At 39.5% G+C, this 25164-nt stretch overlaps 2 protein-coding genes across 3 annotated transcripts in view; both read left to right on the top strand.

Moving 5' to 3' along the window:
• The window catches only part of DAAM1 (dishevelled associated activator of morphogenesis 1), a 182440-nt gene that overhangs the window by 1375 nt on the left and 155901 nt on the right, over positions 1-25164 (top strand). The window lies entirely within an intron of this gene.
• Positions 5191-5828, top strand: LOC120852880 (60S ribosomal protein L17). The gene has a single exon (XM_040226353.1). The coding sequence runs from the start codon at positions 5235-5237 to the stop codon at positions 5787-5789; it is 555 nt and encodes a 184-aa protein (XP_040082287.1). The 5' UTR covers positions 5191-5234; the 3' UTR covers positions 5790-5828.

Genomic DNA, 25164 nt, shown 5'->3' with positions numbered 1-25164 from the left:
TGCCACCCATGACCGTTTTGCTTCCGTTGAGCTAGTAGTTTCCCCAGGCTCGGGAAGGACCTAGTGAATTGAAGCGGAGTTTGCCTGCAAGAGGAATCCTGTTGCCATGGCGACTCCTGCCGTCGGAATCTTAACTGCTCCCACTGCTGTTTCAATTCGTCGTGGCCCTGCGGGCAGCTGGGAGGGCGTGGCCAGTAGGTGTGGTCAGATGCTCGCCCTGGGCCCAGCTGCTCTCTCCTGGTCACCGGTTTCACAGTCCCGGGCTCTCTCCATTCCCTGTAAATAGCTTGAATACAATTTTTAGACCCCTTTCTCTCTGTCAAGCCCATACCTGGTCTCTCCAGCTCCATCCCCAGAAAAAGCTGTTAAGAGCCTTTGTCCTGAGGCAGACTCCGAAAATTACAGCCAAAAGATCTCTTTCCTCTTTCACGCTAGTTGCTTCATTTTCCTAATAACATATGTAATAGTGTTGGAAACAGCTTTCTTTCTCAAGGAGGGAGTTCTCTGTCCTGCATGAAGAGAGCCCCCTGGCTACCAGTAAAGGTCCTCAATTTGCCCTAAGTGCAATTCTAGGGACAAGTAATGACTGAAATTGAGTTCAGGAAGTCACTGCTATCCCATGTGTTTCTAATAAAATCTAAAAGCCTCCCTAGAGGATTCAGATCCTTGAGAGGGTTGGGATCTAGGAAGCCTGGGTCCTGCTCCGGCATTACTGGCTTCCCCTTCTGGGGTGAACCCTCTGCCTCCGGGACCTCAGTCATTGGTGACCTGGGGAAAGCAGCATAGAGTGTTTCCTAAAGTTGATTTCGGTATAAAATCTTGTGACTCTAAGAAGGAGTTGTTCGTCGTCTTTTATTTTTCTCAAATCTGAAGATGAGAGTTTAAGCCCAGCTTTTGACACTGGGACGTCGGGTTAATATCTGAGCTTCAAAGTGGGCAAAGCAGCTATATTAATATTTATGATATTAGTTCTATCCTTACTACTATTATCCCAGTACCTGGACGTCTATTTATCTTTTTATTGTAGAATTGTTTAGGTTTTGATTTTTTTAGATTCTCGTGGAATGCAGTTATTGGTAATTGCATTAAGCGTAATTGAGCTATACATTTTGCTTACCTTCTGCTTTCATTTCGTACCGAAGTGTATTATCACAGATATTGCAATTAAGGGGTAAGTGTATATCTGTTAGCATCAAGGCATCATGTGCAGGTAAATGCTTGGGGATGCTGTGTGCCAGGCGGTTGACATTCATCATCTTGTTTTAAGTAGGTGGTTATATCCCCATGAGGAAAGAGTATCAGAAATTTCACTGCACTGATATTTCACTGCAAACTAGAATTGCCTTCAATTATCTTACTTCTTGATTCCCTGTAATGCTGTTAACAATCCCACCGTTTGTGGCTTTTTCCCACTTGGAGGGTCTTTTGAGAGCAGAGTTTTTGTCTAATCTATCACTGCCTATCCAGCAATTAAAGCAGTGTTTGGCCATTGGCAGGTGTTTTATTTGTAGAATCATTATTAACTAGTAGAAACATGATTGGAGATCCAAGATCTGTATTCTTTCCACTGATAGTTTTGTCATCAATTGTAACAGTCCTTAGTTTTCTGTCAAGTTTCATCTCAGCGTAAACCAGAACTCCTGTGCAGCATGCAACTTGAGGCATAAAATGCCTTCCACGTGTTTGAAATAATCGAATTGTAGCTGTTTGCTTTTGGAATATATTCTCTTACAGCCTACCCCCCCCCATAGTTCTTAATACACTTCTTATTACCCCAAACTAGACATTTCTCAATTTCTCTCTGTTGTACTGTCCTTGGCCCAGATAACTTTCCCAGGAGGTGTTCAACAGGAGAATAGGGAGAGAGACCAAGGCAGATACCTAGAGACTTCGACCAGGCCATGAGTGACCCCCCAGAAGCACCACTGGGTAGAAAGATAGACAATAGCGCTCTCATCTTGGGTGGGGTTATTCTATAAACAGGGTAAGTTATTCAGACTGCTGATATGAGAGGAGAACAGGGTAGAGACATTTGCCCAACATTTATAGCATTCAGTTATCGTCCAGTAATTTGCATTCTGTGGGTTTTCAGAAGTGCAAATGAGTGAGGAGACGTGATAGTAAAGAGGTTGCAGTGGGTCATGTCCTTGGGTGGTGCTTACAGGAGCTCAGTGAATAGGTGCCAAGGAATTTGAATCCTGACTTTCTTGCTTTGTGGACACGCCTCTTGGTGTTAAGAATTGGTGTGTCTCTGTGTGTGGTTTTATTTGAGCTACTTTGCTTAAAAGGCTGTTTTTAGTGTTGATACTGTGGTCATCAGAACAAATAAGGTGTTTACAAATAGAACGTAGTTAAGACTGAAAGTGTTTCATTTTGTAAATATTTGGGGGATTGTATAAAGAGTGGCTTTGGCTTGAGAATCTTGAGGTCTTCTGTGAAATTACTTAAAAACTTACAGCTGTTGGATCAGGGGAAACAAGCTTTTCCAACAAAACGTGGTACCACTGATAGCCTTAGGTGTTTGGTTCAGGAAATAATCACAGAGGTGGTAACTTCTGTGGGGGCCCTCCCTGGCTTCGTGTCCTGCCTGTGGCATTTCTAAGTGTTAAATCTGTTCTAGTATTGCAGGAAACAAAGCAACTTTGCCCATTTAGGATAGCAAACTTGTTTAATCTCTAGAGATGGCCCCAGTCAAAACAAAAATTCTTCTGTTTTGTGGATTTTTTTCTCCTTGGATAAGGAATGTGGCCACTGTCACTTATTTTGGTGTCAAAATTTCTAACTTGGTAATAGAGGGAATCTTTTAAGTGAATATACATATCTTTAAACACTTAGAGAATCAGATCATAGTGGTTTCGTCTATTTGAGGGCACAGTTTAGAGGCAGCTGCTGATTAGATAATATTTCAGAACTTGTAAGGAGGACTGTGTGTGTAGGTTGGTGGGGCAGGCTGGGGCTGGCTGTCCCAGGATACCTCTCTTGAAGGATGTGCTTGGAGTGGTTGAGGGGCTGATAGAGATTGGAGTTGAAGGATGGATCTGAAGTGCCCCTCTTCTCCCTCCCTTCAAGCTGCCACTCCGTGGCCCCACTGAAAGAGGGACAGATGAAGATGAGATGCAAGTTGATCTGGGTGACCTACATTCCACTCTAGCAGACTATTTCCACAGCAAAAAGAAAGTGTTTACCTTTGTATTTTCTGGCATCTCCACTGTTCCAAAAACAGGGAAATAAGCATTTTGGAATGAGTTTGCATTCACGGTACACATGTCTAAAAATGATTTAATTAAGTCCTAGGAGCATAGCAATGAGCACATAGAGCCTGCCCCACCTCTGCCCATTAATCTGAGGTCACCAAATACATCCTCAGCCTTGGTGAGCTTATTGTCCCTGTGGATGTTTAAGTACTCCTGGCTTTTATCCCATCTGTGATTTTCTGCAATGATGGCTGTCCTCATCTGAGCATCTAAATTCTCCTTGCCCTCTCAGTTCCAGCTTCTGGGAAGCCTTCCCTGCTTCTCCCTCCATTTTCACAACCATGTGTGGCACCTTCCTCAAGAGCCCTCACCCTGACCACACAGCCAAATACTCACAGCTGCTGTGATACTAATAGTCGAGCAATGTGAGGTGCTAAGCTGGGGTCAGGCCTTTGCTCATACTTTTCTTGAGCTTTACCATGGCCTCTTTCACAGCTGGAGGGGGTAGGTACTGTTATCACCATGTTATAGTTGAGGAAACTGAGAAGTTAACAAACTCACTGAGCTCACACAGCTAGTAGCTGCCAGACCCGATTAGGGACCCAGGCTTCTAATTCTTCCCCTCCACCCCTCCCCCCATGCACCCATACACGCACACAAACGCATTATTGCCTTGCCTCCTGTCTTCTCTCCACTGAGTCGGAGGAATCACAACTTCCTTTGTGTCTTTTGATTTAGAAACAGTTTGGGGTCAATGACAGTAAATAAGGTCGATTGAGACTAAAACTGCTTATTGACTTAAAAGTTTCTTAGAGTCTGATTTTCTGGAACAAAAAATGTTACATGAGATTAGGAATGTTGCATTTGTGTATTTGAATGATAAGAATTTTTGAACTCTCTCCTTTTTACTTTGTGAATGATAGGCAAATTACTTGAAAAAGGAAATGCTTTTACCTGCCATCTCTGAATCTATTTGCGTTAAACCCTCTTGTTAACTGAGATAACTTTTCAGTGGGTTGAATCTTTTATCTGAAGAAAGCCCTTCTCACTCAGAGCAGGGCCACAGGAACCTGTTTGGAGATTTAAGACTCCCATAATTTCTTAGCTTCCCAACTCCCTGTTGTCTTTTAATATTTATGGTGAAAGCTCTTTTGGAAAATAATGAAAACTTGAGCAGTAGTCGAACATGTCATCTAATGTTGGTTATCCTTAGATGGGTTTCGCAGGTGGTGCTAGTGGTAAAGAACCTGCCGGCTAGTGCAGGAGACATAAGAGACGTGGGTTCAGTCCCTGGGTTGGGAAGATCCCCTGGAGGGCATGGCAACCCAGTCCAGTATTCTTGCCTGGAGAATCCCATTGACAGAGGAGCCTGGCGGGCTACAGCCCATGGAGTCACAGAGTCAGACATGACTGAAGCAACTTAGCACACATGCTTAGATTTTAAAATAAGCCTTTTTCCGAACCCTCACCTTAGAAAAGAGACTTATTTTTACAGTGGACCAAATTTGGTGCCAAATATACAATTGCAGTTCTTTTAAACCGTAGCCACTATTGTGAATTAAATGTGGAAAAACTAGGGAAGTAAGTTCAATTTCCAATGTTGGTGTGATTTCCTGAATTACAGTAGATCTTTTACTTCTGGCTTAACACTGGATATTTTGCCACGTTGACAATATTTAATGAAGACTATTGAATAAAATACAGATTGTGTCATTTAGGGAAATAATAGAAAAGTTATGCCCTAACAGCATATTGCCAGGAAAGGAAAATGAAAACAAAAGACTGGTTAGCCCTTAAGCTGCTCAAACATAATATTCATTCAACAGACCTTAATTTCAGAAGAATTTTTAAAGTTCATCTTGTTAGGTTTCCTAAGTATGTCATTCACCTTTACTAATAGCCTGAGCTCTTTCTGTTCCATAAATTGCACCAGGATCAGAGCTGAAGGTTCCTGTGTTTCTGCCGGGCACACAGTTAGGGTCACCTATTAAACTGGTCTTCTTTCCTTTTCCGGTAAGCGGCCTGAGGTGACCCCTAAAAATGGTGCGCTATTCACTTGACCCAGAAAACCCCACAAAATCATGCAAATCAAGAGGTTCAAATCTTCGTGTACACTTTAAGAACACTCGTGAAACTGCCCAGGCCATAAAGGGTATGCATATCCGAAAAGCCACCAAGTATCTGAAGGATGTCACGTTAAAGAAGCAGTGTGTGCCGTTCCGTCGATACAACGGTGGAGTTGGTAGGTGTGCACAGGCCAAACAGTGGGGCTGGACTCAGGGTCGGTGGCCCAAAAAGAGTGCTGAATTTTTACTACACATGCTCAAAAATGCAGAGAGTAATGCTGAACTTAAGGGCTTAGATGTAGATTCTCTGGTCATTGAGCACATCCAAGTGAACAAAGCCCCCAAGATGCGGCGCAGGACTTACAGAGCTCACGGTCGGATCAACCCCTACATGAGCTCTCCCTGCCACATTGAGATGATCCTTACTGAAAAAGAACAGATTGTTCCTAAACCAGAAGAGGAAGTTGCACAGAAGAAAAAGATATCCCAGAAGAAACTGAAGAAACAAAAACTTATGGCCCGGGAATAAATGCCGCAAAAAATAAATGCAAATAAAAGTAAAAAAAAATAAAATAAAATAAACTGGTCTTTGTCATCTTTATTTCTGGGGGGGTGGGAAACAAACCTCCTGAATGATTGGCAAACATTGCCCATCCGATGGAGTGTCTGAATTTAGACTTCCAAGTGTAGATACATCCGATGGAGTGACTGAATTTAGATTTCCAAGTGTAGATACAGCCGATGGAGTGTCTGAATTTAGATTTCCAAGTGTAGGTGGTCTGGAGCTGAGCTTTGCGCATTATCTGGGCAGTGCAGATGCCTATCTTGTGTTTTTTTGAAATAAGTTCTCATATTCTGGCTTTACTGGCTAAGCTCATTTTGTTAGTGACGTACAAGCCAGGTCAAGGGCATGAGTTAGTTTTGCCTGGTCTTGGAGCCACCAACTGCACCACTAATCCTAGTAACTTTTTTCTTTTTTTTTTAAATTCTTTGTGCTCCTGATCACAAAGGAGACTAGACAGTGGATAGACCCTGTGGATATATCAGCATATAGCCCTCATCACTAAGGGCGAAGATGGTGCCATATCAGAAAATGAACTGATGAGGGTTTTAGTTTTTTTTCAGACCCCATAAGTTAGAGGCAGGGCTTCACTGACAGTGTGCCAAGGAACTATGTTTCTGCTTCTGACAGGTGTCCTCCTGTGAAGAGTGGGTCAGGAATAGGGGCAGCTTTCTAAAACACAGCCGTCATCTTTTCCCTTTCTTAGGGGTGTTGCCCACAGTCATTAGTGCGTGCTTTGGTGCCCTTTCTGGGCTTCGCTCTTCTCCCACAAAGCTTTTGCAGATTTGTACCCTGAAAGAAGAGTGAAGGATCATGGCCAGAATCATTCACCTGGTGAACTAGATTGTTCACATGCGTCTAGGCTCAAATTTATATTTGTTGCCTAGAGTTTTGGTAAAATTGAGCAGTGAGATATCTAGACACAAGTTAAGTTAGAACCTAGTTCTGTGACAAAGGGTTAGACTAGGGACTCTTCTAAATCTTGAGAGTTTACTACAAAACTTACTGTAAAAAGGAAATGAAATGGACAAATTAGACCATTTAAAGGTCATTGGTGCATTCTCTTATTCTTGAAAGTTGGTGAAATTGTGGATATAGAAAATGTAATATATGGTTTGGGTCAAGGTAAAGGATTTAGGAATTAAAAAATAAATGCTGCTACAGTTACTTTATTAGTGGTGGCTGTTTGATTTCGGATGATGGTGGGAAAAGAAACAACAACATTTCTGCTCCCATTCCATTTGTGTGTGGCAACTTGTTTGCATTAGAGGTGCTCCTTTCCCTGCTCAGCACTCAATGGTCATTCAGACTTAAAGTTAGAGAGAGTCTGGAATGAATCTTGCTGGAATTGAAGCCAGTAGCTAAGGCTGCATTGTATCCTCAGAATGTTGAATCAAAGGCCTTTTATTATATTTTTGTATTTTAAAATCAAGAATAGAAATTGGATTGGTCCAGTGTTCTTGCCTGGAGAATCCCAGGGACAGAGGAGCCTGGTGGGCTGCCGTCTGTGGGGTTGCACTAAGTCAGACACGACTGAAGTGAGTTAGCAGCAGCAGCACCAGAAAACCTCTATAACCCATTTAGGGTTTGACACTCATTGGTGACATTTGCAGCTACCGTTACGGGAACTGTGGCGTGAGACTGCCTTGGTTCACATTTTCTGCTAAGGAATATATGTGTGTGCATTTATTTTTTTCTTTTGTTTTAGTTTGACCCAGTTTCTTTTCAGACTGTGACTAAAGCTACCTTTTCCACATGCCGCCTTTTTCTACTATACTCCTTGGATTGTAATTTGAGTCTGAAGGACCAGTGGCCTACTTCCTTGCCAGTTTTTCTCTCACAGCTTCCCTGTGGGCTAAGGGGGAGACCGTGATCCTTTGTGGCCAGGTTCCATACCAGGGGAGACACATTCACCGACCTCATAAAGGGTCTTGCCCCTTAGCCTCCTACTTAGAATAGGGAGCTGTGTGGCAGAGAGGAGATGGCTTACGTTGTAATTCTCCCAAGCTCAGACTGTTTTTCTGATGGAACAAGTTGGGGGAAGTAGGTGGAAAGGAGGATAGAGGGAGTTATTGGGCTTCACTTATCTTATCATTTGTTTCCCTCTGTATTGCCTTTGTTTATACTGTCTCCTCAGGTCAGGAATTCCTCCAGCAGAAAGCATGCATCCACACGGGGTTGTTGAGATTGGGGCTTCCTTCTTGTGCTTGAATTGCTGACTTGGCTGTCCTCTCTCCAATTTGATCTGAAAGGAGGGCTGGAATGATTTAACCTGCTTTAAATTCTTCCATTACAGGGAAAAGAGGTCTTAAAATGATGGCTTGCGGGTGAAAGGATTAATGATTTTTCTAATGGGGAAAGGAGATGATGCTGAGAAAGTTTAACACCTATGTGTAACTTTATGTTGGTTGCGAGTTTAGAAACACATGTTTGACACCTTGAATGAAATATTTTCTTCTTTTGGTTGCTGCTTGGCAATTGCACAGAGGACAGAGAAACACCATTTGATTTTAGGTTCAGGTTTGGGTAATCTTGGTAGTTCCTTTAAACTTTGCTGGGCCCCTGTTTCCTCATCTGTGAAACAATGTGAAAATTCTAAAATCTTATGAGAACGATTTCATCCTAACACAATGACCTCACATGGTGTTGTGTGATGTTGATATAATGTCCACTGGGTTCCCCTAGAATGGAGATCAGCGAGGGGGACCTCTGTTTTCTTACTTTCAGAGTTTCCAACCTTGGTCCCTGTCCTTGGCGCATTGTTTCTGAAACCCTCTTCTTGGCTGGAAGCTAAACCCTCGAGGTCCGATCTCTAGTTTAATCTCCTTAACTGAGCAACTTCTAGTCTTCCCCAGGCTGGAGGCTTAGAAAATTCCATAATAAGGGATGAGGCTAGACTGTGGTGTCTTTGAGTGACCATCAGGTTCTCTTTAAGTCGATCATCTCTTTGAACTAGAATTTGATTACCACCATTGGCACACAGGATGGATGCAGCCAACAGTCATATTTTATTTGGCCAGCATAACGTTAACTTTAGTTAACATTTATATTCTGATTTGTCGCTGACCTCACAAAACCCTAGTGCCTCATACACAACCACTTTGTTTATGTGATACTTCTTAACCTCCTTGGACCCTGAAGGCATTTGAGTTTTCAATCCCCATTTTAAACCAAATTAAATTGCAGTAAGAGGCTCTTCGACCATTTACCCAGCAGTGGGCTGGCAAACAACCCAATCCAGGGTTTCTTACTCTCAGCACTATTGGCATTTTAGGTGGTGACTGTACTGTGTGTGAAGGATGATCATTAGTGTCCTGGGCCTCTAATCACTAGTAGCAACCTTCCCCTAGTTATGACACCAAAAATGTCTTCAGATGTTGCCAAATGCCCCCTGGGGAGCAAAACTGGGTTCGGTTGAGAGCCAGTTGACAGATTTTGGAAGGCCTGGGACTTTTAAACATTGGACCAGGCTTGGATATTTAAGGATAAATTAGAAATCATCTGGGAAACTGAGCTACCGTGCTGTTCTTTCTTTTTTTTCCCAGGAGTGGGGGTAGTTGGTTAGAACAGGGTAAAGGTCAGTGAATTAGACCCTTCGAGGTCGCTTCTTCATTCTTCCATGACCACTGCCTGGGAGGCCAGCCATAGTTTAAGGACATGTCCTTGGTCACAACAGGGGGCTCTGAGGCACTGATGCTGGGTTGGGGCAAGCCCACAAGAGGTATCGTGCAAACAACTCTGAAATACATAGCTTGTGTTGGTGGATCAGTAAAGTGATCTGTGTGTGAAGACGATGAGGCTTTGGGGAAAGAAAGAGTCAAAGACCAAAATGCTTTAAAAAAAAAAAAAAGCTTTTAAAAAATAACGGTGTATCTCAAATAAGCAGTGAGGAAAGAGCTCTGAAAAGAACTAGCAGCAGGCTGATGCCCCCCACCCCTCTTTTTTTCCTCTCCCTCAAAAAAGAATGTTTGTAAAACTTGACTCAAAAATGGGCTTTGGCAACACTTAAAACTTGCCTTGCCTCCCAGAAAAACATTGGCCAAGTTTCAGTGTACAGAGGGAGAGTGTTGTGAAGTTTTAATTAACCAATCCAAGCTCAGTCCTTGAGCAACTAATCCAGCGATAATGCTTGGGGAAGCACACAGTTTCAGTTAAAACATAAACCATCAAGTCTCTTCTTAGAGGGGTAGGTGGGACTTCTAAAGGGATCCATGCCTCTTCCTAAATACTGTTGGTTCTGTATCTTGGTTGGGAATCATAATTCTCCACGGTGGTTTAAAGAAATGCCTTGGTATCACCTCTCATCCTTCGGAATGGCTGTCATCAAAAAGACCACAAAAACAAATGTTGGTGAGGATATGGAGAAAAAGGAACTCTTGTACACTATTAGTGGAAATGTGAATTGATGCAGCCACTGTGGAAAACTGTATGGAAGTGTCTCAAAAAAACACAAAGAGAACTACCATATGACCCAGAAATTCCACCCCTAGGTATATATCTGCAAAAATCAAAAACACTAACTTGAAAAGATACGTGTACCCCAGTGTTTGTAGCAGCGTTGTTCAGAACTGCCGATATAGAGAAGCTACCTAAGTGTCCATCAACAGATGGACATGGATAAAGAAGATGTGTATATATATAATGGAATACTACTCAGCTATAAAAAAGAAAACTTGCCATTTGCCACAACATGGATGACTTGGAAGACAAGTAGTATGCTAAGTCAGAGAAAGATATTCTATGATATCACTTATTTGTGGACTGTAAAAAATACAACAGACTACTGAATATAACAAAAAAGAAGCAAGACTCGTAGAGAACAAACAAGTGATTGCCAGTGGGGAGAGGGATAGAGGGGCAATATAAAGGTGGGGGGTGGGTATTAGGTACAAACTATTGGGTGTAAGATAGGCTGCAAGGATGTATGTCCAACATGGGGAATATAGCCAGTATTTTGTAATAACTGTAAGTGGAATGTAACCTTTAAAACTGTATTTTTTTTTTTTTTAAGTGAGATGCCCAGTGATTCTCATTCAGTAGATTTAAGATTTGGGCCCAATCTTCAGGATTCTTAAAGCTCCCATGGTAATTCTGATCTTTAGCCAGGACTGAAAACCACTAGGAACACAAGATCCTTGTGTTTGGGAAATGTGGTTATAGTTGCAAAGGTGTGCTGGCCTGGATGGCTGGGTGGTTAAATGCGCTGCTCTTTTTTCATTTTTTCGTGTGTATCCATTTTGATATGAATATCTTGTTTTCTAGAACTTGAATTTGTGAAAAGGATAACTCTTGTATATGCGGTATAGTGTGCATTACAATACATGGAACCTAGTGAAAGTGAAAGAGGAGAGTGAAAAAGTTGGCTTAAAGCTCAACATTCAGAAAACAAAAATGGCATCTGGTCCCATCACTTCATGGCAAATAGATGGGGAAACAGGCTCCCAAATCACTGCAGATGGTGACTGCAGCCATGAAATTAAGAGACGCTTAATCCTTGGAAGGAAAGTTATGCCCAACCTAGATAGCATATTGAAAAGCAGAGACATTACTTTGCCAACAAATGTCCGTCTAGTCAAGGCTTTGGTTTTTCCAGTGGTCATGTATGGATGTGAGAGTTGGACTGTGAAGAAAGCTGAGTGCAGAAGAATTGATGCTTTTGAACTGTGGTGTTGGAGAAGACTCTTGAGGGTCCCTTGGACTGCAAGGATATCCAACCAGTCCATCCTAAAGGAGACCAGTCCTGGGTGTTCATTGGAAGGACTGATGTTGAAGCTGAAACTCCAATACTTTGGCCACCTGATGTGAAGAGCTGACTCATTGGAAAAGACTCTGATGCTGGGAGGGATTGGGGGCAGGAGGAGAAGGAGACGACAGAGGATGAGGTGGCTGGATGGTATCACCGACTCGATGCACATGAGTTTGGGTGAACTCCAGGAGTTGGTGATGAACAGGGAAGCCTGGCGTGCTGCAATTCATGGGGTTGCAAAGAGTTGGACACGACTGAGCAACTGAACTGAATTCTCATAATGTAGAGTTTTTTATATTTTGGTAGACTGTACTGAGATAACTTGTGAAAGTTATTCTCTCCTTTTCAAGATGCCTCCCTGGGGTGATTGAATATGCATATTAATCTTTTTTTTTTTTTTTAAGCAAAGGAGACAAAAAGCACCCAATGCCCAATACCATGATAAACTGGGTGGGAGAGTAGGAGTAAAAGCTGTTATTAGCCTCTGTTCTAGAAAAAATCTAGATTCCAGGCGGTATCTAGGTATTTCACAGCAAAGTTAAACTCAGGTTTCTGTCAGACTCTTCTCTGGCTTCATAAAATTGAGGCAGATTTATTTGTTGCAAGTTTCCTTCCTCGGCCTATGCCATGGGCCATCATTCAGGACTTTAAAGTCCTACATTGTAAACTATCAAAGGTGGGAAATACAGTAAAATGGTGGCTCATTTTACTTAGAATAATCAGATTAGATCCAGATATCTATCAAGCATAGTAGAGGCAAGTGAATAAGTTTAAGGAGAAAATATTGTACCTGAGCCTTGTATGGCCTATCTTGTAGGCTATGGAAGTGTCCCCTTAATGCATCATTTGTTTATTCATTTGGCAGGTAAAGAATGTTTTGATACTGGATGTGAACATATCAGAATGCTGTTTTATATCCCAGCTTTCCCCCTTTGGAATGCAGAACTTTTGTTTTACTAAATAAAGCTCAGATTATCCTCTGTCTTCAGCTTCTGAAATAAAAAAATTACGTTGTGCAATAGGTGAAGACTCTCCCCAATGAAAGATTCTTTGCTTCCACTGGCAAGTAATTTCATGTTTTGCTTATTTGGATCATGTCCACGTTTTCAAAGGAATGTAACCAGCATCAGTTATAGGGAGCAATGCTCTACAATCTCAAATCAGTTTTTCCAGTATGTTATTCCTGTAGATCAAATCTTTTATCCTCAGCTCTTTCCTCTCCTAAATGCCAATCTTGAGTCTCAGATGGCCATGTTTTGTATTAGAAAAAAATTTGTTAGCATGACATGATATTAAAGAAAGAATGGCAAAAGGCAGAATATACATTTTTTTTTTTAGGGTTGATGAAAATGTTGTAAAATTACTTATAATGGTTATACAGTCTATAACTATACAAAAACCCTCTAAACTGTACTCTTTAAATGAATGAGTTTTATGGTGTGTGAATTATATCAAAATAAAGCTGTTATATATTAAAAAAAAAAGACTAAAAAGAATCAGACTAAGTAAAACCTTAGAATTTAGACCTTAGGGATAAAATCTTGGCCTTACTTTTCTATCTCTTTTCTTCATGTACACCTCAGTTTTTTCTCTAAATAGATAACACGGACAAAGAATAATTGTGATCATTCCTCAGGACCACCTGAACCATGGGAAACTTTGTTACAATGACATTTTTATTGTAATGAAATATGGCTCATATTTTTCTCATCCCTCTTAATTGTGAGCTAGGGCATGAAAGGTTAGACAGGTTTGCAAAATTTTATACCTGGTGTGATGATAAGCTAAGATTTTTGGCTTAGTTGCAATTTGCTTTAAACTTGTTCTGTTTGATTATTTTGCAGAATTTTTCTGCAGTAGAAGCTGTCACACTGTAAAAAGTACTCAAGTATATAATCTTGTCTGTACTACTGTTTATGTTGGAAAGGAATATTTCATTTATAAGGGATTATGTAACTCAGGGTTTCTCAGATTTGGACTCATGATCATTTGAGAAACACCGCATTAAAAGTTAAATTGCTGAATGTTGAGGTACTCATTTGATGCCATTGGGATCAAAAACTCATGTAGAGGTAGACTTTGAGGTTCTGTTTGGGTATAAGATGGTTTTCCAGACATATTAGTTCTATTGCTGCATAATGAACTACCACAAATTTAGCGGCTTAAAACCCCACCAGGTCAGAAGTCTAGGCCTGCTGTGGCTAGGATTCTCTGCTCACAGACTCATCAGGCTAAAACTAATGTGTCAGCCAAAGCCACAGTTCTCATCTGGGGATCAGGGGATTCCTCCAAGCTGTCTTGTGGTGGTAGTTGTTGGTCAGTTGCTAAGTCATGTCTGAATCTTTGAGACCCCATGAATTGCAGCATGCCAGGCTTCCCTGTCCTTCTCTATCTTCCGGAGTTTGCTCAAACTCATGTTCATTGAGTCAGTGATGACATCCAACCATCTTATCCTCTGCCACCCCTCTCCTCTTGCCATTAGTCTTTCCTAATATCAGGGTCTTTTCCAATGAGTTGGCCTTTTGTATCAGGTGGCCACAGTATTGGAGCTTCAGCTTCAGCATCAGTTCTTCTAATGAATATTCAGGATGCAGAATTTATTACCTTGTGTCCGTAGGACTGAGGGCTTCCCAGGTGGTGGTAGTGGTAAAGAATCTGCCTGCCCATGCAGGAGACACAGGAGATGCAGGTTCACTCCCTGGGTCAGGAAGATCCCCTGGAGCAGGAAATGTCAACCCACTCCAGTATTCCTGCCTGGAGAAACCCATGGACAGAGGAGCATGGAGGGCTGCAGTCCGTGGGGTCACAAAGAATCAGACATGACTAAGCACATAAGGACTGAAAACTAACTGCTGGCCAGGAACTGCCTGCTTTTAGCTCCTAGCTAGAGACCTACATTTCCATGGCCTACATCAGAAGTTCACAAGAGGATAGTTTCTTCTTCTAGGTCACTTCTTTTCTGCCATCAGCCAGAGAAAGGGCTGATTTTGTGGTCTCACCTGAATTGGTCAGGCCCACCCAATATAATCTCTCTTTGACCATATAATGTAACATAATCATAGGATTAATAGCTCATCATATTTATAGGTTCAACTCACCCTCTAAAGATTATGGGGCATCATTTCAAGTTCTGCCTTTCATACCAGATAACAGAAATTATGCCAGTATACTGCTGATGATTGTTAAGGTGAAAAATTGAAAATCCCAAAATGAATGATGTTTCACAAGGTATGCTTTAGGACCTCTCCCACTGCCCTCCTCCCACCTACTCCATCTTTTAAAAATATCTCCCTCTCAAACTTATTGCTTTCCATTGCTACTTTTCTTGTTTCAAGTAGAATGAAAATGACGATCAAAAAAATTTTGTTATTAAAATTTCCTACACAAAAACACAAATGCAAAGAATGATTAATATAGATTTAATGTATTAAATCTGTATAAGTATATTTATATGGAGCTGTTACATCAGTTATCAGTTCATGTTTAATCTTTCATTTCTACCTCCAATTACTTTTTATCAGCTCTGGGATTATTTTAAAGTAAATTCTGGACATTTTATAATCTCATCTGTAAATATTTTAGTATTTAGTTTATGTCCAAAAAAAGTTGGGACTCTCTTTTAAAAACATAACTAAAATCTCTTATTGTATCTAAAATAACTTATATTATACCTTTAAAGTAACAAAACATTTTACCAGTTTTCAAATTTACTGTTAACTTTTTAAAAAGTTGATTGAACTCAGGATTCCAGTAAGGTTCATACACTGCAATTTTTTAAAAAAGTGTCCCTTAAGCCTCTTTAAAAAGTAGTATTTTTCCTTGCCATTTACTTGTGAGAAGAACGGGATTATTTGTCCTATAGGATTTTCTACAGTCTGGACCATGGCAAAATACCTCTATTTCCCCTGTTTCCTTTAAGTTAGTTAAGATGAAAATAATCAATACCATGGTCCTACCTCTCTTGTCCCTAGAGATAGAAAAGCTCATTTGGTAAACAGAATGCATACATGTTGTTTACTAGAATGTAAACTATTTGGTAAAAGCTCAGTTGGTGAACACAATGCATCCATATGTACATACTGTCCATGTATGTACAGGTATTTAGAGATATATCTGAGAGTAAAGCAAGTATGTTAGGTTTTTCAAATTCTTATTATTGAGAGCAGTCTAAGAGTTACATACTCAGAGTGAATTAGTGTTTAAATTCTTGTGAAAAATATATCACATACAGATGCACTAAGTGATACTTAGATTTATTTAGTAGTCCTTTAGCCTAAGTGTTTTTGTTAAATAGAGTTTAGCTTCCATAAAAGAAAAGAAAATTTTTTTTAAGGAGGAAGATGTTTTAGTTTTGGAAAATAACCAGATTATTAAAATTGTGCTGATCACGAAATAATTGCTTTTCTATAATAGGACTTTGCTAGTTATTCCATATCTGTAGGCTCTCCAGAGGTGTGTCCTGTGGCCTCAAAGAAGGTGATATATATTTTAAATCCTAACCATTGGAATACTCTATTTTAAAAACTGCAACACTTAATATTGTTTTAAGAGAATAACTTTATATGACTACCATTGAAGGAAAGTAGAAGAGGCTTTCCAGTTTAAATTTTATTTTGAAGGAAAAAATAGAATTGGCTTGAGAGAAGTACTGATAAAAGCTTGATTGAGAGCATAGCAATTTAGCATGGGGGATATAAAACTTTTTCTGTAAAGGGCTAGATATTAAATATTTTAGTCTTGGTAGGCCATGCTGGTCCTGACAACTATTTGACTCGTTGTTGGAAAAGCAGCCGTAGACAATATGTAAACACATGGGGGTGGCAAGTTAGGAAGAACTGGCGTCTTGACGATACCGTCTTACCCGTGGACATGGAATAGCTCTCCATTTACTTCTCTCATTTCATTCGCTAGGCTTTTGCAGTTTCTGCCTATAGATCTTGTACGTGTTTTGTTAGTTTTATACCTAAGTATTTCATTTCTGGAGTGCTAAGTTGTGTCGTATTTTTAATTTCATCTTCCACTCATTTATTGTTGGTATACAAGAAAGCAATTGACTTTTACTATTAACCTTGTATCTTGGAGATTTTTTGTAGTTTTTTTTTTTTTTTTAATGAAGTCAAGAAAGTTCTCTATGCCTTGTTCACTGGAAGTTTTTAATCATAAATGGGTATTGAACTTTACCAAACACTTTTTCTTGTTAATATTATCATGTGATTTGCTTACCTGGGATAAATCTCGCTTCCTTTTGGTGTATAATTCTACATTTGTGTTGGATTCAGTTTGCTAATATGTTGTTGAGGATTTTGTTATGTTCCTAAGCAGCATTGGTTTATAGTTTCCTTGTAATGTTTTTGTCTAGTTTTGCTGTTAGCGTAATGCTGGTCTCATAAAAAGAGTTAGAAAGTATTCCCTCTTTGTATATCTTCCGAAAGAGATTGCAGAGAATATGTATGATTTTTCCCCTAAATATTTGGTAGAATTCACCTCTGAATCCATCTGAATCTGGTGCTTTCTGTTTTAGAAGGTTATTAAACTCTCTGGTTTTGTTAATCTTATGGCCTGTTAATTCAGAAACTGATGTGTTTGTAGATAGTGATGTTAAAGAATAATTAGTTTAAAAAGATTCTCAGTTATAAAATAAACATGTAAACAATTTGTATTTAGCTTATTAATCAGTGAAGGAATCAGTAAGCTGTCAAGACCAGTTCAAAGGAGAATTTTAAGAACATATATATGTCTATTTATCTAGCCACAATCAGAAATGCTGAAATGAATTTGCTTGTGGATGCAAAACTTATTGATATTCTAAAGGGCTATACAATGTAATGTTTTCCTTTATACATTTACGTAAATCAGTTGTATCTCTGCCAGACAAAATCCATTTGCTTCCTTATAGATAAAAGTCATTACATTGTTGTGTGTTTTTTACAAGTTAATTCCTACCTCTACAGAGTTGTGAAATTGTCTGACCCAGCACATTCTCAGACTTTTCATTTCAGGACACTTTGATCCTATTAAATATTGAAGACTGCAAGAAAATTTGTTTAATATACAAATTAAATTGGAAATCAGAAGTGAAACACTTTGTTCTTTCATTAAAAAAAAAGCAACAATGAAACCTAATTCGTATTATCTGACTGATGACTTCATCTTGGGTGCTGAAACTTTTGAAAAATTCCATGGTATACTTGTTGAGAGAATGAGAGACAAAATGGCAAATAACATCTTAATATTACCATGAAAATATTTTTGAACTTATAAACATCCTGACAAGATCTGAATGCTCTCCCGGCTTCCCAAGCCACCCTTTTGAGCATCATTGGCCTAGTTAGAAGGGGAAAAAAAAAAAAAAAAAAATCAAAGATCATCCCTGGAGGACCTGCTAGACCACAAATGACACTCCACTGAAAAGATAATGCAGTAATCTCTTTTGACCATTTCTGAATTTTGATTTTTTTCTGAACAGGAGTCTCTTCTTTGACAAATGTCCTTCACAGCATGGGGGATTTTCAAGGCTATTCCAAACTATTAAGTCAAAGGTTATTTTTTGATTGTAAAATTAATACAGGTTAAAAATTTTAATACAGGTTACCATGTAAAAAATGAGAAAATATAGGAAAGTAATAAAAACAGAAAAATCTTATAAAGGCAAGTAATGTTAACATTATGGGAAAGTATCTTTATGTAGTTTTAAAAATATTTTTGACTATATATTATATGTCCTGTTTTACATTCTTCTTCCAACTAAATGTTGTCAAAGCATTTCTCATGTTATTAAAAATTTTTTATTGTGGTAGAAAACACATATAAAATTTACCATCTTAACCATTTTTACACTTGCTCTTAGCCAAAAGGCCAAGAAGCGATCTTAACCATTTTAAAAATACACAGTTTAGTAGTGTTCAGTATATTTACAGTATATTTACATTGTTATGGAACAGATCTCCAGAACTTTTTCATCTTGTAGAACTGAAACTCTATACCAATTAAACAACTCTGCTTTGCCTCTCCCCCAGCCCCTGGTAACCATCATTCTATACTCTTTGTCTATGAGTTGACTACTTTAGATGCCTTGTTTAAGTGGAATCACAGTATTTGTTTTCTTATGGCTGACTTATTTCACTTAGCATAAGGTCCTCAAGCTTCTCCCATTTTGTAGCATCTGGCCAGATGTCCTCCTTTAAAGCTGTATGATACTTCAGGGCATCTATATACCACATTTTGTTTATCCATTTGCCCATTGGTGGACTTTTGGGTTGCTTCCAACTTTTGGCTATTGTAAATAACGTTGCTGTGAACATGGTGTGCAAGTATCAGTTTGAAACCATGCTTTCAATTTTTTTGGATATATACCCAAAGGTGGGATATAACCAGAGCCTGAATCATATGGTAGTTCTGTTTTTAGTATTTTGAGAAACTGTCATATTCTTTTCTGTAGCAGCTCTGCCATTTTACATTCCCACCAATAAAAGTGCACATCTTTGCAATATTTGTTTTTTTGAATAGCCATCCTAATAAATGAGAGATTATTAAAACTTTTAATAAACTTTGTTATGGTTCAGTCACTCAGTTCTGTCCAATTCTTTGCAACCCCATGGACTGCAGCACACCAGACTTCTCTGTCTATCACTGTCTCTGGAGCTTGCTCAACTCATGTCCACTGAGTCGGTGATGCCATCCAACCATCTCATCCTCTGTCGTCCCCTTCTCCTCCTGCCTTCGATCTTTCCCAGCATCAGGATCTTTTCCAATGAGTCAGCTCTTTGCATCAGGTGGCCAAAGTATTAGAGCTTCAGCATCAGTCCTTCCAATGAATATTCAAATGAATGAATTTATTCATCTAATAAACTTAGATGACAGTATTTATTTCCATTTTATGTGCAGTATAGGGTAATCATTTTCCTAATATTTCCCACTAAAAGCTGTTATTAACATCTTTTTTCTTTTTCACACCATTTTCTTTGAATATATTTATTAGAAATGAAATAAATGGATCAAAATGTGTATAATTTTAAAATTTTTTGTTAAGTACTGCAAAATTGTTCTCAAGAAAGGTTTTGCCAGTTGACACTGAATCAGTTAACACTAAAACATCTTTCATTTCATGTCTGTGGTGTAAATATTATTATCTTACAATTATCTGTGATTCAACAACCGATAAATGCTATCACATTGTGTTTTAATTTATGTTTCAAAATTTGTTAGTTGCTCAGTTGTGTCTGACTCTATTGCTACTCCATGGACTGTAACCTGCCAGGCTCCTCTTTCCATGGAATTCTCCAGGCAAGAATAATTGGAGTAGGTAGCCGTTCCCTTCTCCAGGGGATCTTCCTGACCCAGAGATTGAACCCAGGTCTCCTGCTTTGCAGGCAGATTCTTTACTGTCTGAGCCACCAGGGAAGCCCCCAAATTTGTTAAAATAGAACTGTTTTCTCTAGGCTATTTATATTTTTCCTTTCTCAAATGGTTATTTGCCCGTTTATTTATTTGAATCCCAGTGTTTTGAATGGATCATAAAAGAGATTAATTAGCAATGCAAATATGAAGTTACCAGACTTTTCACAAATGTATAAATAGTCATGGAACCTCTTAGCAGAAAAGTTATGAGGTCTGCAGGCACATTTTAAAATGACTTTAAGGGTCTCTGGCTACAGATTTGCATAATTAATTATGTTAACAAGCCTTTTCCTCATTATCTGGAGGGAAACCTTAGGTCAACTCCTGCCATCTTATGGCCAATTTGCATTTCCTGGAACTTTTGGCTCAGTGGTTTCTTACTTTAAGTGATTTTTCTGCTGATAGTGAGACTGCTACAGGTTTTTCTGGAGGCAGAGAGAACAGGGAGATGATAAGTGGTTTTTTCCATTGGACTGAAGATGTTTGGAAAAATAGGAGGTAGAACAATGAAATAATCCAAATATTATGAAGAAAGAGGCAGAAGTTTATATTAGAATGGTTTATATGATAAAGGAAATGTTATACCCAGTTCTTTTTGTTTATAAATGGTATCTCAAAGCAGATACTCAAGTACTTAGCTAAAACTTTTAAGGCATTGCCTATGCAGTACTAATATTATGATAATGCTGTACTCATCACAGTCTGATTGTCTTTGTGTCAATATATTATAAATCAATATTGTGGGGATGTAACTTTTCTCCTACTTTAAGCACTTCAGGTTTGTTCTAATTTAAACAGAAAGAACAAAAACCAACAAATCTTCCAAGCATTGAGAGAGAGGTTTGTGTTTTGAAATTAATTTTAGATAGTTATGGCAACCCATAATAGAATATAAGGCAATGTATTCCAGCATGCTTTAGAGAAGGCCACTTTATTCAGAATTATCATGTTTCTGTTGACATATTTTTTCTGGAACTCTACTTTGAGACACTATGGCTGTCTGTCCTTGTTCAAGAAGTAACAAACAAAATGCAAAATGTGAAACTTTCTGGTAAGGCGTTGGCAGATAGTCCTTGTGTGTTTGGGAGACGTAGTTTGATCCAGTGGTGGAGAGGTTGCTTCAGTCATGTCCGACTGTGACCTTATGGACCACAATAGCCCACCCACCTCGTCTCTCTGTCCATGGGATTCTCCAGGCTGGAATACTGGAATGGGTTGCCATTTCCTACTCTGGGGGATCTTCCTGACCCAGGAATCAAACCTGCGTCTCTTCATTGGCAGGTGGGTTCTTTACTGCTAGCGCCACATGGGAAGCCGGGTGGAGAGGTTATTATGAAAGTATTCTCTGGAATAAGGACCACGATCCAGGGGAGAAGGTCACTTCTGCATTCTTCTTTCTGAGTCATCAATTCATGTCTTCCTAGCCTAGAAAAAGATATTTCTCCCCAGCTGATCTATTAGTTCCTAGGCACCATTTCAGTATTCTTGCCTGGAAAATCCCATGGGCGGAGGAGCCTGGCAGGCTGCAGTCCATGGGGTCGTGAAGAGTCAGACACGACTGAGTGACTTCACTTTGACTTTTCACTTTCATGCATTGGAGAAGGAAATGGCAATGCACTCCAGTGTTCTTGCCTGGAAAATCCCCAGGGATGGGGTGGCCTGGTGGGCTGCCGTCTATGGGCTCACACAGATTCGGACACGACTGAAGCGACTTAGCAGCAGCAGGCACCATTCAGATCACAAGTGGTGAGGCCTTCCCTGATACCTCCGTTGGTAAAGAATCTGCCTTCTATATAGGAAACCCCAGTTTGATTCCTGGGTGGGGAAGATCCTTTGGAGAAGGGCTCAGCTACCCACTCCAGTATTCTTGGACTTCCTTTGCAGCTCTGCTGGTAAAGAATCCACTTGCGATGCAGGAGACCTGGGTTCTGATCCCTGGGTTGGGAAGATCCTCTGGTGAAGAGAAAGGCTACCCACTCCAGTATCCTGGCATGAAGAATTCCACGGACTGTGTAAAGTCCATGGGTTGTAAAGAGTCAGACACGACAGTGACTTTCACTTTCACTTGATTCATTATAAATTGACTGATGGAACAGAATTTCCGAGAGTACCAAATGCCTTTCTAAGTAAAGAATCAGACACTGCATTCCCACATTCTGTGGACAAATGGCACCTCTAATGTAAATGGACCTTGAGATGTTTTGCTTTAATTTTCTATAATATTTCATTGATTTGCAATGGTAAAATCTTGTGAAAAATCTTTAATATGAAACAGAACAGAGTTTATAGTCTTTTAGTCTTTGCCTGGTAAAATCCTAGGCTAAAATTATTCAAACATATTTTTCTAGTTAATGATAAAGAGTTCCATATTTTATGAATTCACAAAAAAATGATTTAAAATATAAAAGATTACTGTTATCTTCTGATTTAGCCATTCCCTGTTAATTCCTCTAATAAAATTTTTGGGTGGACTGTATAATTGGTGGACTCACATTTTGTAACTTTCTATGTAGGTTTCATTTTTTAAAAGAGGCTAGTCCTAAGTGGGTCAAACTTTAACAGATACTGTCATTAATTTTCTGAGATTGGCAAACAGTTTTTATTTGGTTTGTGTTTACTTAGATTTTCAAATATATTTACTGTCTTGCTCTGTTGAAGAAAGTTTTAATTCCTAGTGTTTAGTACCTAAGTGACAAAGTATAGGTCCATGTTATAAAAATAATGCTTTAAAATTTTTTTTTTTAGTATAATCATCTAGTTGGTGGCATGAACTTTTTTGAAGTGAGAAGTTTTAAAAATAATCTCAGACAGAAAACCTTGAAATTATCAGTTGTCCCAAAGATAACTAAAACAAATCTTAAGTCAAAATTTCAAACCATACATTATGGCTCACATTATAGAAAACTCTCTAGTGAGGGAATGCAGTTTCTTTAGCCTGCTGTCTACTCTGTCACTTTGGCTGACAGTCTCTCGGGTTTCAGTTTCCTTCAATTTCAGATATGTGAAATGCAGAGGTTTGGATTAACTCACCATTTCTGTGACAGATTTGTCTCCAGTGGCTTTGAAAGGCATGCAACATTCACTATCTGAGTTGACCCTGAGTGTCCTGCATCACAAGTCAGGATCTGGCAAAACTGAAACCCGGAATGAGTAATTTGCATACTAATAAATTTAGTGTAATGACAGAATCAGAGTTAGAACTCTAGTCTCCACTACCATCACATCCTAGATGGTTATCTGACAGCCCCAGATGTCAAATACACATCCCTTCCCCCACTTCCTCACTGTCCACAGTTATGGCAGAGAGTGTTTATCCAATGCTTATCTAATGTGATATTTCTTTCCTATGCAGCCTGGACATGGTTTCAGAATCCATCTCAAAGCAACATTCTAATAGCTACAGCTAATAAGCAAGAAATTCTAACGAGTTTGGCATTGTACGTAGTTGAATCTTTAAAAAAGGGCCACTGTAAATTTTTTAAAGGAAATTTACTTACATTGTTTAATTCAAGTGGAATGTTGTTGCTTTCTTTTTAGCAGTGGTTCCCAATATGATGATTTCTTTTTAATTAAAATAATTATAGATTACCACATGACAATTCAGTGACACCATCAATGAATTACAGTTTCATTAATCACAATATATAAATCCATTTGGAGAAATGGGCATGCATATATATACAAAACATTTACATGCTTATGAATGAAAGGCTCCTTGTGGTAATTCCCACCCTCCACCTACTGCCCGCAATCCCTACCACCAAGAGTTACGCATTAAAAATCATTATTCTATACTATTTTGTCTTTTTTTCTTAGTTTTAGTTTAAGTTAAGTAGGATTTAATTTTTGTTTGAAGTGACCTCTTCAGTGGTTTCCATTCTGTATGCTGTGGAGTCCCATTTCCAGGAGGTGCCTCAAGAGACACCCCACCCCCCCACCCTACTGCCTCACACCCCTTCCAGCTTTAACCAGCCTGTCTACTTCAAACTCTTCTGGATATTGGGATTCTCCATGAGATTTCATTCAGATAATGGGTTTCACATCTTTTTCAAATTGAAAAAGACTGATAATCCTACATGCCCATTTCACACAGTATTTCGAGGTTATCCTGTTGGTTAAAACTGGAGCCAGGCCACTCTTTCTTCATCCCCTTGTCCTGTGCATAAGGCAGTGGAGGAGGTAAGCAGACACCACTGCCAGCTCTGAGTGCACATACTTAAGTGGAAAGAAGAATTGTTTACAGTGTCACCAGGGGCCTGAAATCTGTTTCCACCCTGAATAAAAGGTTATATGCTGTACGTATTTGTTAGTTTGGGGTGGGGGGGAGGGATGGTGAAGCTTTTTTTAAAGCTTAATTTTATTTGAAACAGTAACAAGTGATGCTCTAGGCAGAAGACAGTTTCTCTTCTCTTTTTCCCTGTGTTACGCCCCTTCCCCATGCTGAGTTTATGGCATGATTTACCTTGTCCTGAATTTAACCATTGTCTAAGCAGACTCTTGTCACTTTCCTAGATTTTCCTGTCTATCAGAGGACAAATCAACATGCCATCAAGATATCGGCCAAATAAGATACTTAACATACCTTGTTTGGGCTATCTTTTTCTTTTTGCCTCAAATGTCCCTGTAAAACTCATTGGTCTTTAGGGCTTGCTTACCTCAGTTTCAGTTCAGTTCAGCTGCTCAGTCATGTCTGACTCTTTGCTACCCCATGGACTGCAGCACACCAGGCCTTCATGTCCATCACCAACTCCCGGAGTTTACTCAAACTCATGTCCATTGAGTTGGTGATGCCATCCAGCCATCTCATCCTCTGTCGTCCCCTTCTCCTCCTGTCCCCAATCTCTCCCAGCATCAGAGTCTTTTCCAATGAGTCAACTCTTCGCATCAGGTGGCCAAAGTATTGGAGTTTCAGCTTCAACATCAGTCCTTCCAATGAACACCCAGGACTGATCTCCTTTAGAATGGACTGGTTGGATCTCCTTGCAGTCCAAGGGACTCTCAAGAGTCTTCTCCAACACCACAGTTCAAATGCATCAATTCTTTGGTGCTCAGCTTTCTTTATGAAAATGAAAAGATTCCAGCTTTATTGATTCCAGCTTGTGCTTCTTCCACCCCAGCGTTTCTCATGATGTAGTCTGCATAGAAGTTAAATAAGCAGGGTGACAATATACAGCCTTGACGTACTCCTTTTCCTATTTG

The sequence above is a fragment of the Oryx dammah genome, unplaced genomic scaffold, assembly GCF_014754425.2.
Source record: "Oryx dammah isolate SB20612 unplaced genomic scaffold, SCBI_Odam_1.1 HiC_scaffold_26, whole genome shotgun sequence".
Lineage (NCBI taxonomy): Eukaryota > Metazoa > Chordata > Mammalia > Artiodactyla > Bovidae > Oryx > Oryx dammah.
Note: the sequence above shows the minus strand (reverse complement) of the source record. Positions and strands in the feature narration are given on the sequence as shown.

What these genes read in the sequence shown, in the direction of transcription:
- LOC120852880 (XM_040226353.1), top strand. Translation starts at nt 5,235, where the DNA reads ATGGTGCGCTATTCACTTGACCCAGAAAACCCCACAAAATCATGCAAA.